This window comes from Mytilus edulis, chromosome 10, assembly GCF_963676685.1.
Source record: "Mytilus edulis chromosome 10, xbMytEdul2.2, whole genome shotgun sequence".
Classification (NCBI taxonomy): Eukaryota; Metazoa; Mollusca; class Bivalvia; order Mytilida; family Mytilidae; genus Mytilus; species Mytilus edulis.
The window spans coordinates 39,876,859-39,891,335 of record NC_092353.1 but is presented as its reverse complement, the minus strand read 5'-3'; the positions used below and the strand labels follow the sequence as shown (position 1 = coordinate 39,891,335).

Sequence of the window (14,477 nt, the reverse complement as noted above, 5' to 3'; positions counted from 1 at the left end):
AGATAACTGGTTAGTCTATATTTTTTAAGAACAATGCCTTTACAATTTTGATAATACTCCTCCCCCTCTTTTTTGTTAAGCATGCAAGAAATTATAGCAATGTCACCTATGCATACTATATCAAATCCAGAGAAAGGAAATGTTTTTACTGCATCATGCCTAATTATGAATATCTTTGCAGTTGTTGAATCTGCTCTTTAGCATTTTGGGCTTCCAGCATAACTAATGTAAATATTATGAATCAAATTATTGATTTTGATAACTAATAACATCATTACATGAGGCGAATGGCATTTTGATGTTCTAAATATATATCATCTACTTTGAAAACAGGGTATTGCGTGTAGAGAAATTTTCCTTGAAATGGCTATCCTCTTGCATCTTAAGTGTTACGTATTATGCAGATATTTTTCATTGCCTTCAAAGTGTAGATTCACCATTATAATTCATCAGATTAAAATACTGAATAGTGTTTTGACTGCGTATGTGTTACAAAAGATATAAAGAAATTATAAAAACTATTAAACTTGTCATTGATTATATAAAGAAAGGGAACAAACACACTAAATGATGAAACTATTATTGAGGTTAATAACATGCGATATAATGTTGCAATGATAGAAACATATCTCTAAAATATAAAATGTGTACAAGTTAAAACCATTTTTTAGCAATATGTTGTACATGTACATGTTATAACATATACGAGGTACTTTTGGTCATATTATACCATGTATGTTTGTATTGTGCAATTTATATCATGTACAATATATTTTATCATGTTATAACATGTGCAAAATCGCAGTTTGTACACGACATATATATACATCAATGTGAATGATTGTTTTTCTCTCTATTTCTATACAATCAGCATAATTTATTAATCTAATGAAAAATTAGTATATTTTAACTATTGTTTATTTTGCTTATTATGTTATGAAAAAGTATATTGTATTTAATCTGCCCTTTAAAGGACACCTTGATTGGTTAATAAAATTATCAAGATTTATTGATAACGCGCACACATAGATGCATGAGGTCAAAGTATAACAATCAAACAATAAAAATAGGCATTATGCATGCTGTACTTTTAAACGGATAGAAATAAATTTGTAGATATTTTAGAATAAACAAGCACTTTTCTTTATAAAATTAAAGCCGTATGTATAGACTTACGAATTACATACTAGTATGGACAATTGATGTATTGTGGATTAATAGTACAATATCTGGGTAGATATTGTTCCTATAATTACCAATAGAATCATGCTGACATAAATAATAAAACGTAAAATTTATCACCAACACATTCATGACATAAAGTAGGTATTTTTCGTGGTCTAGGTACATTTTGTCAGAATCCCGTCTCGATTGGAAAACATCAGCTCAATGTCCTTGTTAACAGCCTTTCTTTTTTTTTTTATTCGAGCGTCACTGATGAGTCTTTTGTAGACGAATCGCCCATCTGACACAAATGCAAAATTTCAATCCTGTAATCTATGATGAATTAGAATGTCTGTTCAGATAGTCTGATCCATTTGTTTTCCTTCAAATATTCTATTGTCCTCGAGATGAATATGCTATATCGCCAAACCATTAGGTAAAAACTGATCACTCAATATTGATCTTTTTTTTTAATCACAAAAGGCAATCTGGTTTGTGAAAAGATATCCTAACCCAGTGTTTTGAATTTTGAAACATAATTACAGTGATTTCTTGATTCAAGCAGCAGCCTGTACTTAACTCTACGGAGTTCATTGCTTTTTTTCAATACTTTACACCGGTATAGATGAAAGCAACAGTAGTATACCGCTGTCAAAAGTCATAAATCGATAGAGAGAAAACAAATCCTGTTTACAACCTTATTTTTATTCTACTATTTTTCATGCTGTTAGGCTAATGGACTTGTAGAATCCTCGGGGACAGATTGTCTACCAGCAGAGATTTAGGTCAGGTGGTATTAATAAATAAAGGCAACAGTAGTATAACGTTGAAATCAGTCTATACCTAACTCGATTGGCAAAGGAAATTTTCCCAATTTTTCATACACCACAAATTAAGGTTAAGTTTTTCTAATTTTTCTAATTCTTTTGGAAAATTTCAAATGCATCTGTTAAATTATTTTCAAATTCTCAAAACCTAACCTCAAAACCATAAAGAATTGAGTGTATCAAAGAATCAAAAAATTTAAGTTGCAAATTTATTGTAATGTTTTCGTTTCTTACCATTCGATATATAAAATGCATCGATTTTTGCGCTTAGTCAATAAGTTTGTTTTTGTATCTAAAACAGTACTGTTATATATAAAGATAACACATAAATAAGAAAAGTCTTCAAAAACCTCAAGTCAATTGTGATGTAATCGTCCTGCACTCCAATTTTCAGGAATAATTAGGTACCAGGCTAATAATTAATACGCCAGACGCGCGTTTTGTCTACATAAGACTTACCAGGGACACTCAGATCAACATAGTTATAAAGACAAACAAGTGCAAAGTTGAAGAGCATTTATGATCAAAATTTCAAAAACGTTGTGCCAAATACGGATCAGGTTATCTATGCCTGGGATAATCCCTGCATGCAATATCACATTAAAAATCTTAGTGTAAATACATAGCACAATGATGGAGAGTTTGTCAAAAACTAATTTAGTATTCTGTCTGTACCAAGAGCTTTATCTTGTTTCAAGTATCCACAACCTCTTGTTCTATAATGATAAAATGAAGATGTGTTGTGGTTGCCAACTCTCCACAAGAGACCGAATGACACTGAAATTAACACCGTACGGCCTTCAACAATGAAAAAAGCCCATACCGAATAGTCAGCTATAAAAGGCCCCTATAATGACAAATGTCAAACAATTCAAACGAGAAAACTATCGGCCACATTTATGTACAAAAATAACTCCATTTAAAAGTTCATTATAAGTTGGTCCACAGCTCATTTATATCAATATCAGTTAAATGATCTTCATCACTTGCATTAATGATTCTAAAATATTCATGGATTGCTCCAATGAAGATAGAGGGTTTGTCTTTTTTGTACTCATATTATTTTGTTTGTGTCTTCCCAAATATCTTACAGCAATTTTTCGATAATGATCCGAGTTGATCAGAACAGTTTTTCTCTATACCAATGATACGTAATGTTAAGTGGCTTGTGGTACTCCTTGACTGTACTATTCTTTGCTAGTTTATTAGCACCTGATTTCACTGTGTTATACAAGTTTCTAGCCTTAAGAAACTTATAACGTTTGTCTTTACAATTTTTATCAAACCATGGTTTATTTTGCTGTCAAGATCAACCGGTTTCTTTTGTCTTTTGTTAGTACTCTTTCTGTCGTATCTAAAAGTTTATTATACTTTTTATCAACTAGACCGTTCATCACTTCTAGAGTAACATTATATGTGTCAATATTACTCAAAACGTGATCAATCTGTTGTGAACTGCCTGGAGCAAGGTAGTTTTTAATGAAGTAAAAGTCCAATCAACGTGAAACCGAGTACACATGTTTCCTATGATAATTTTAACAATGTTTAATGCCAAATTAGAGTTTTGATCCCAATTTCACGGGCCACTGAACATAGATAATGATAGTGCGAATAGAACACCTGTGTATTATGGACATATTCTTGTTTAATTTGTTTTTCCAGCAAATATTAATCTATAACAAGCTGCCCTAGTCTTGTATGGGTATTACACTACATTAGGATTGTATTTTAATCATAGGTAGCAAAAAACTTCAAATTGACACTCAACATTTCTAAACCACCTCTGTTCCCTTCCTTTTTAAAAAGAAATATACTTTATATTTGTGTTATGCATGTGTATATTGTTGGAAAGAACATCTTCCATATATTTTATTTCAAATAGTTATAATGGTGAAATATAATCTCTTTTTGATGTAACCATGGCAACAATCTGCTTTTATTTCATAAAACTATTGCCAAAAATGGGAGGGTGAAAATGCCACAAAAGTCTGAAACAAATTGGTCAAACGAAGAAATTTAAATCCAATACAGTGATACCTCTACTGAAACCATAGACATTTATTTAGCAAAAGGGCACAAGAAAACATGCAGTTTTGCTCGTTTTTCCATTAAACGTAATTAAAAGGTCAAGGATCAAATCTTTGTTAAAAACACTACACTAATTTCTGGACGGATGTGAAAAAACGGACTGTCAAACAAACAAATGGCCTGTAAATAGTTATCAAAGGTACCAGGATTATAATTTAGTACGCCAGACGCTGTAAAACATGTTCATACAATTTAAATGTTCAAATAAACCCACTCGGAAGGCTATATTATTCTTCAACTATCTCAAAATCAATTTTATTGTACAAAACCTTTCATATTTAAAACAAAATCGCCATGACCAAAAAAACTAAACTTGTAACTGTGTATTGCTACCATATGTTTTACTGAAGATTTCTCTGATTTAAGTAATGATTGAAAGACGTTTTGAAAGTGTCCCTGCTTTGAAATGAATACATCGAGGAAGTTCTGTGTAGAAACGGGAAAACAACACTTATATTTATAGATGATTGTTGATTGGTTTTTTTTAAAGTGTTTGTGCTCGTATGCACTCGGGACTATTTGGAGCCCGACATATTGTATTGATTGTGTCGGTCTATGGTTGAAGACTTTGGAATTACTCATTTTTCCACTTGATACAAACTCTGCGTACAGCTAATCGTTATATTTACCCAAAACGTTCATCCAGTCGAACATGCATTTTTTGTACACAACATATTAATATTAAATGTGGCAAATCTTCTTATCTGCTTATAGCTTGGTGCTTTGAAAATTCACTTGTTGACAGATAATTCCTAGGTTTGATAGAGATATTTTCTTATAGAATTGCAGGATTATAAAACCCGAAGATTTTCTGTGTTTATTATTCGATTCTTAATATTGATCCCTGCCATATTTCGTAACCAATATATGAAGATAGTTCTTGGAATGGCAGGACAATTGAATTATCATGCCTATACCAGATATATAACTACTAGACCTTTTCATACCAAACGTAAGCAAGATTTTTCCTTAGACAGTTCATCGCTTACACCAATTTAATTAGTTAAAATGCTGCTTTTCTGTTAAGTAATATGGTAAATCCATTAATTGTGTTTTGAAGACGTATTCGAATAAACTATCAATTTTTCCATGAAGCTAGTGTATTTCAATTTTATCCAAACAATGATAAAATTTGGAACAATGACAATTTTTGATATCATAATATTACGGGTTATTTTAGTAACCACAAATTTAATAATGAAAGTTTGAGGGAAAACATTGAAACCATTCTAGATTGTAGAGAACGTGAGGTGTTACTATCTGTGACGTTATCAATGATAAATCATCTTGTTTAGCTCTTTCCACGTAGCCACCAGTCCCGTGTACGTGAAATGTGGACCAATAAATCAATCAAAGGGTTGGCTTGCATACATTTAAAAAAAAAAAAGATTAAAACAAGTATACTGCATTGTTTATTCGGACATTATAATTAGGAATTTGAAGCCATCACGAAGTCCATCCAGCTTTTGTACACACCAATTCGAGTGTAAACGCTTGGACGACTTCCTGGACATCCACTCGCGCCCCAGGATGTGACGCCAGCCAGTTGACCAGAACAAACCATTGGTCCTCCACTGTCTCCCTAATGATAAAATAAAGATGATATAATATAACGGAGGTATTTAAGGGTATAGATGTATTTATAAAGATTACTGGCAAATGAAAAAACATTATATAAAAAATATTCTAACATGACGTCCTTCACTCGCTTTGAGTGCACACCCGTTGTAAAATATGAATATATTGTTTGGGCTGTTCCGATCGTACACCCATGTCATATGCTTTTTTATGAATGAGCTAACCGACGTCTTGGAACTATGACGTCAGAATATAAGCATTTTGCAGGAAAATACACGCTTGTGAACCGAAAATCATCACAAACAAGGAAACTTAAACAAACAATGCTAAAATGGTAAAGTATTTGTCATAAAGGGCCAACCCGTGGTAAAATCACGATATATTCAAGCCCCCATGAATTATTTCTTAATTATAACATCTACACATACTGAACACACATGTCTTATGTCTAATGTTTCTCTCTTGATATCTTAAATATTTTCTCACGAAGCGTTTTTTTTTATTAAACACGTTAAATATTGATAAATGTCAAAGCAGATAACTTTCATGCGAACACTTTATCAGTAAAGAAACAATTTAATCCAAATAGCAAATATGAAAAAGCTGTAAAACATATATATATTAAGCTTTATACAGAAACTTAATCAGTACTCATGTAAGAATGTGCATCACTTACATTGCAAGCACCGTAACCAGTTCCTTGGAATATACAGATATGGCCGTCAAGTATGTTGTTGCCAGTCCAATAGTTTTTACACTCACTGTTTCTTAGCACTTGCATGCTTAATGATTGTAAATTAGGAGGTAAACCGCCTGGAAAATAAAAATTGACAATTTCATACAATAGGCGTACTAGAGACACATTATTATGGATTGGTCATACAGATGAGTTCCACATCTGTCTCAAAATTGGCATTATTCAATCAATTTTATGATATATATTTAAAGAATATTCCCTGGGAGCATGTGGCTCCTTTCTAAGAAACCCCACCGGTTCTGCCAAACTTTTTTTTCGAAATGTACGTACATGTTCCACAAATTCTGCCAGACTTTGTTTTAGTTATGTACTTACATGTTCCACAAGTTCTGCCAGACTTTGTTTTAGTATTGTATTTACATGTTCCACAAATTCTGCCAGACTTTGTTTTAGTTATGTACTTACATGTTCCACAAGTTCTACCAGACTTTGTTTTAGTAATGTATTTACATGTTCCACAAGTTCTGCCAGACTTTGTTTTAGTAATGTACTTACATGTTCCACAAGTTTTACAAGACTTTGTTTTAGTTATTTGATTACAGGTTCCACAAGTTCTGCCATACTTGGTTCGGTAATGTACTGACATGTTCCACAAGTTCTGCAAGACTTTGTTTTAGTTATGTACTTACATGTTCCACAAGTTCTGCCCCATCCAGTGATTTCACATGTCTGGCCAGCAAACTCGTCAGGACTTCCTGTTGCCAAGGTAATGGCTGAAATACTTCCACTTAATGACAAACTGGATGACATTTTCATCAATGCAATGTCATTTGGGAATGTTCCAGCTCCTGAGTTGTAATTTTCGTGCTAACAAAAAAGAGATTATAAAAAGGTTACATTTCGCGTTTTTCACAATTCCAAAATGCAATGTAGTGATGCTTGTTATATACAAAATTTTGTGGGTTTTCAGTAAAAAAAAATTTCAGATTATTTTTTAAATGTTTGTACTACGATTTGTTTTACAAATCAAATATCATGTGAATATATTACAAAGGAATGTTTTGTTACCGCAAGAGCCAGTAGGATTACTTTCTTCGACATTGGTATATCTGTATGACATTAATTTCACCTGACATATAATAGTTATCAAAGGTACCAGGATTATAATTTAGTACGCCTGACGCGCGTTTCTTCTACATAAGACTCATCAGTGACGCTCAATTCAAATATAACAGTATTTTAATGAACATTTACATATTATTATTTATTTACTTATTAGCTTTAGCCCCATGATTATATTCGGACCCAAATCTAAATAGTTCATCATGACATATCGGTATTTCTACATGTTTATGTTTATGCTCCTGTGATGCCTAACACGTAATAAATGAGGAAATCCGGTTATTAGTCATTTTGTCAATGTTGGATAATTTATTTACCAGAAACCCGTTTTTAAAGGTTGACCAGATTCACTGTAGTGAGTGTCGTTTATATATACTGCTTGTATGGGCAAAACTAGCTTCCTTACTTCTTCATTTTTGGTACTGAAAAGTCTTAAAGTTTACTTCTATTTTGATACTTTTATGTATGTGATCAAAACTATAAACATTATTGTCGACTCTAAACATTTAATGTAATGGTGGTGATTTCTATTTAACATTAACTTGCTCTGTCCAATCTCTCAATAAAATAGCCTATAAATTATATGAATATATTTGGATAAAGTCAACCGTGTGGAGACCGTGTATATTTCAAAGGCAGGCCATGTATGCATGGTTTCGTATAATGTCATAAAATCAAAGTGTAACTAATGATACACAACTGTGTTTCGGGTTGATATGTAGTTTTGTCAATACTAGACAAACACATATATTACCCTGAATCATTAAAGGAATAAATGATCAGAATATTACCGATACGATGAGCTCTATACTTCTCGTAGTCCCACCGCTAGCATGAGCTGAAGATCCTGCTCGTATCCTGTAGTCTTGTCTGAATACAGAGAAAAAAGAAAATATGTGTTTTATTATCCATCAGCAATAAGGGAGAGCAAAATATGGTTTTATATGACTGGTGGTGTTTTACACGTTCAAACTATATGAAAGACAATACAAAGAGACCTACAACTAATAGTCCTATAACAAAGGGTTTTGCTAAATACAAGTGGTTACTTTGGAAAGTTTGACTCTATAAATTCCAAATTGACTTCATATTTTCTCTTTTTTTATCACTGAATTAACCTCAAAGCGTGTTATGTTGAACGGTGGTTACCTCAAACTAATCCAGAATCGACCAATCATGAAAAACTTACCGCAACAAACTGGCCAATGAAGTCAATGTGGCGTTAAACACAAAATAATGCATTTGCTGTGCTGTACTAGTATATTAGGGTTTTTTTTATCTTCGCAAGACGCCACAAAACATGGCTTGAATATTGTTTTTTATTTACTTGTTAAACAATGTCAAAACAAAATAAAAAAACATGGAGACCGAAAAACCTAAATATAAATCCGTTTGGAAACGGTTTTAAAAAATGTCAAGAAAGAAGAACCGATAGTCAGAAATATTTTTAAAATGAAAACGCTAAATCAGATATAGATAAAAGTTCATTTGACCATCCACCTGTCATTCAAAGTTCAGTTCTTCATTACTTTAATCATATATTAGTAGATCTTGATGTAGGCATTTAAGTTAATAATTTTCGTGTTATCACAACATATATATATACACTTACGGTCTAGAACTGTCGACACAATGTGCAGCCGTTACAATCCAGTCAGCATTCACAATGGCACCTCCACAAATATGGCTATTACCTCTTTGTAGGGACACTTGATGAGGGTGCTGGGAAATTGTTGTATCTTCACCACCGACGATTCTCCCTTCCCCGTCATCGACCTAGAATAATAAAATGTCGAAATTTATAATAATAATAATAATAAATATTAATGCATCAATCGGAGGGTTGTCAACATGTGAATACACATTCTATGCCTTTCTGTCCGGACATAATAAAGTGCGGAATCATGTGCCAAATTCTTTCACATTTTTAAGGTCTTTTTTTTATGATGATAATAATAAAACATAAAACAGTTATGATGATACTAATAAAATATAAAAAATTATGATGATAATAATAAAATATAAAAAATTATCATAATAATAATAAGATATCAAAATTTATAATAATAATGATAAAACATCAAAATGTATAATAATATTAATAAAATTAAAATTTATATAATAATAATTATATCTATTTATACATTAGTTGTAGGCAAAATCGGAGGGATGTCAATATGTGAATTTACATACTAATATCTTCTGTCCAGGCATAATAAAGTGCGGCTTTATGTGCCAAGTTCTTTCTCATTCTTAAGGTCATTTTAATCTATCTTTTCCATGTTTGCCCATTATACTTATTTCGTTATGTTTAAGCACTTCATTGTTCCCTATTCTTGATTTTGGACCTATTTTTAATTTGTATTTGTCCTTATTAAAACCAATTTTTAAACCCCATCAAACAGTTGGAAAGAGGAATGCCATTTATTCCTGTTTTTTTTCACATCAGGATCATTTTCCCAAAAGACTTTCAATCTTTACTGTTAAATAAAAACTAAAAACGCCTAATGACAGATGAAAATCATGACTTTGACAGAAATGATGGCACATTTTGAGACTAATCCTAAAACAAGTGCTATGACATCATTGATTAAAACCAAAAATCAGTAGTTATATTTAGCGATGTCCTCCGATGCAATATTTGAGACCAAATTACACAGAAATTAACAACTACTAGTGTAGGTCACCGTACGACATTAAACAATTTACAAACCCCATACCGCAGTGCTATAACAGGCCCCGAAATGACTGTTTATAATTTAATACTATATAAACAGTAAAGAATGTGACACCTTTTTTAGACTTCGACCCTGGGAGTGAACCAACTACAGGGAAAATTGTCTCTCTTTCTTTATAAAACAAAATAGGAGATGTTGTCTGATTGCCAACGAAACAACTGTCCACAAAATTATACACAGTTATTCACAAACAAGAAAGCTTACCGGCCATTTGTCTCCCCTTTCTACACTATCTATCAACTCTTTCGCTGGTTGCCATATGTCAACAGCAGAGGCTGTAATAATAAATAAAAAGTAAGAAATGCGAAAAATTATTTACAACAAACCAAAAAGACACAACGCGCAATGATATTTAACAGTTTGTTGCTCATTTTTGTAAAATCAATAATGTTTATAATTTATTTTTTTGAATAATAATTGATTCCAAAAGTAGCATGTAGAGATAACAGGATATCTTTATACAATGTTAGACAAATTAATTATATATGCAACATACCACTAACACATACACCAACAAATGGCCTTGTTCTCAATTCTCCGGAGCACTTGGATCACCCCTAGTTTTTTGGTGGGGTTCGTGCTGTTTATTCTTTAGTTTTCTATGTTGTGTCATGTGTGCTGTTGTTTGTTTGTCTTTTTCATTTTTAGCCATGGCGTTGTCAGTTTGTTTTAGATTTATGAGTTTGACTGTCCCTTTGGTATCTTTCGTCCCTCTTTTAGACCACTTTAAACAATTAATCTTGAGATACAATCCACCAAAAATGTATTTACCCGCTTCCACTAAGATACAATTATTTTTTTATTCAACTTCAAAAGGCAAAGTGACGCATCCTTAATGTAATCTGTCTATTTTATAAATGTATAAATACCATCAAACATTTTCATATCAATGAATGAAATGACCTAATGAGCTTTTTGAATATATTCGGGTAGGTAACATAAACAAACATATATATGAAGCACCAACACAAATGTAATAGACTAGATGGAATGAATAAAGAAACAATAGTTTGAACAAGTCTTATCAAAAACATACCAGCTACAATCAGTGTAAACGCAAGTACTAAGGCTCTCATCTTTCTTTTTCCTAGATGTCCGATTAGTGACAAACTTTAAAATATTTAGCTTTTTATACATGGTGTAAAATGAAACTTGCACGTTGTGCATGACACTTGTGTATTTCTTAGTCACCTATAACACTTAAAATTTAAATTTATAGACTCTGGACAAAAGCTTGAGATACTTTAAATTACTGCTTAACACAGTTTATAGTTTGAATTTAGTAATTTATTGTCGGCTATCAGTTTGACGAAAAATAGCTAGAACTGATAACACGTGTGGTGGATGACAGTTTTCGTCATGTTATAACATGTACTAAATATTGCTTAAAATGGTTTAAATTATACAAAACTTATAAAATAAATTCAGGTAAAACAGAATATACATTTGAAATGTATTGAATAATAAAGAACAATAATTAAAAGCAAAAAACGTCTTTCTTAAGAGAACTGTGATCACAAAGTTTCAGAAATATTTTCGTCGCTTCATGGCTTATGTTGGCATGTGTTTTCATGTCATTGTATGTTTTATGCAGTCCACCATGTCTTACAGCAGTGTGATTATAAAAAAGAAGATATGGTATGATTGTCAAAGAGACAACTTTTCACAAGAGGACAAATGACACAGAAAGTAACAACTACAGGTCACAGTACGGCCTTCAACAATGAACAAATCTCATGTCGTATAGTCATGACGCTGTTTGATAGTTTCGTGCATTTTCACAATAACATTAAACAGATCACTGGTTCATCTTTACTTTTTAAGAACAAAGCCTTTACAATTTTGATAATTCCCCTCCCTCTCTTTTTTGTTAAGCATGCAAGAAATTATAGCAATGTCACCTATGCATACTTTATACAATCCAATCCAGAGAAAGGAAATGTTTTTACTGCATCAAGCCTAATTATGAAAATCTTTGGAGTTGTTGAATCTAATCTTCCGCGTTTTTGGCCTCCAGTATAACTGTTGTAAATATTATGAATCAAATTATTGATTTTGATAGCTAATAACATCATTACATGAGGCGAATGGCATTTTGATGTTCTAAATATATATCATCTACTTTGAAAACAGGGTATTGTTTCCATTCTCAATTTTATTTTTTATTGTTTGACGAGAAATTTCGTCGACATTGTAAATTCTATCATGGCTATCCTCTTGCATCTTTAAAAGTGTCATTTATTGTGCAGATATTTTACATTGCCTTCAAAGTGGAGATTCACCATTATGATTCATTATAATTCATCAGATTAAAATACTGAATAGTGTTTTTGACAGCGTATGTGTTACAAAAGGTATAAAGAAATTATAAAAACTATTCATCTTGCAATTGACTATATATATAGAAAGGGAACAAACACAATAAAAGATGAAGCTATTTTTGAGGTTAATAACATGCAATAAAATGTTGCAACGATAGAAACATATCTCTGTTTTCAAGTTAAAACCATTTTTAAGCAATATGTTGTACATGTACATGTTATAACATATACGAGGTACTTTTGGACATTATATAATATGTATAGTTGGATTGTGCAATTTATATCATGTTGATATATTTTTACATGTTATAACATGTACAAAATCGTAATTTGTACACGACATATATAAACATCAATGTGAATGATTGTTTTTCTCTCTATTTCTATACAATCAGCATAATTTATTAATCTAATGAAAAATTAGTATGTTTTAATTATTGTCTATTTTATTTATTATGTTATGAAAAAGTTTATTGTATTTAATCTGCCCTTTAAAGGACACCTTGATTGGTTAATAAAATTATCAAGATTTATTGATAACGCGCACACATAAATGCATGAGGTCAAAGTATAACAATCAAACAATAAAAATAGGCATTATGTATGCTGTACTTTTAAACGGATAGAAATAAATTTGTAGATATTTTAGAATAAATAAGCATTTTTCTTTATAAAATTAAAGCCGTATGTATAGACTTACGAATTACATACTAGTATGGACAATTGATGTATTGTGGATTAATAGTGTAATATCTGGGTAGATATTGTTCCTATAATTACCAATAGAATCATGCTGACATAGATAATAAAACGTAAAATTTATTACCAACACATTCATGACATAAAGTAGGTATTTTTCATGGTCTAGGTACATTTTGTCAGAATCCCGTCTCGATTGGAAAACATCAGCTCAATGTCCTTGTTAACAGCCTTTCTTCTTTCTGCAGAGCATTTATGATCAAAATTCAAAAAAAGTTGTGCCAAATACGGATCAGGTTATCTATGCCTGGAATAATCCCTGCATGCAATATCACATTAAAAATCTTAGTGTAAATACATATCACAATGGTGGAGAGTTTGTCAAAAACTAATTTAGAATTCTGACTGTACCAAGAGCTTTATCTTGTTTCAAGTATCCACAACCTCTTGTTCTATAATGATAAAAATGAAGATGTGTTGTGGTTGCCAACTCTCCACAAGAGACCAAATGACACTGAAATTAACACCGTACGGCCTTCAACAATGAACAAAGCCCATACCGAATAGTCAGCTATAAAAGGCCCCTTTAATGACAAATGTCAAACAATTCAAACGAGAAAACTATCGGCCACATTTATGGTACAACAAGAATGTGTCCAAAGTACACGAATGCCCCACTCGCAGTATCATTTTCCATGTTCAATGGACCGTGAAATTGGATAAAAAATATAATTAGGCATTAAAATTAGAAAGATAATATCATAGGGAACATGTGTACTAAGTTTCAATTTGATTGGACTTCAATTTCATCAAAACTACCTTGACCAAAAACTTTAACCTGAAACATGCACTTTCATTTTCTATGTTCAGTGGACCATGAAATTGGGGTCAAAAGTTTAATTTGTCTTTAAAATTAGAAAGATCATATCATAAGGAACATGTGTACTAAGTTTCAAGTTGATTAGACTTCAACTTCATCATAAACTACCTTGACCAAAAACTTTAACCTGAAGCGGGACAGACGGACGAACGAACAGACGAACGAATGGACAGACAGACAGACAGACCAGAAAACATAATGCCCCTCTACTATCGTAGGGCATAAAAATAACTCCATTTAAAAGTTCATTATAAGTTGGTCCACAGCTCATTTATATTAATATCAGTTAAATGGTCTTCATCACTTGTATTAATGATTCTAAAATATTCATGGATTGCTCCAATGAAGATAGAGGGTTTTTTT

The 14,477-nt window shown here is 31.7% G+C and overlaps 1 protein-coding gene across 2 annotated transcripts in view; it reads right to left on the bottom strand.

The window, feature by feature from the left end:
* The window catches only part of LOC139491152 (trypsin beta-like), a 55,948-nt gene extending 44,635 nt beyond the window's left edge, over nucleotides 1–11,313 (bottom strand). Inside the window, exons 1-7 of one of the 2 annotated variants that reach the window (XM_071278570.1) lie at nucleotides 11,251–11,313; nucleotides 10,419–10,489; nucleotides 9,089–9,252; nucleotides 8,268–8,346; nucleotides 7,044–7,221; nucleotides 6,334–6,470; nucleotides 5,474–5,661 (exon numbers count right to left, since the gene is read on the bottom strand). In XM_071278570.1, coding sequence (XP_071134671.1) covers nucleotides 5,509–5,661; nucleotides 6,334–6,470; nucleotides 7,044–7,221; nucleotides 8,268–8,346; nucleotides 9,089–9,252; nucleotides 10,419–10,489; nucleotides 11,251–11,290 — 822 coding nt within the window. In that variant the 5' untranslated portion in view covers nucleotides 11,291–11,313 and the 3' untranslated portion in view covers nucleotides 5,474–5,508. Of the gene's footprint in view, nucleotides 1–5,473; nucleotides 5,662–6,333; nucleotides 6,471–7,043; nucleotides 7,222–8,267; nucleotides 8,347–9,088; nucleotides 9,253–10,418; nucleotides 10,490–11,250 lie in introns of those variants that run through there. The other variant, XM_071278571.1, reaches the window with a different exon arrangement.
* Nucleotides 11,314–14,477: the final 3,164 nt, after the last annotated feature.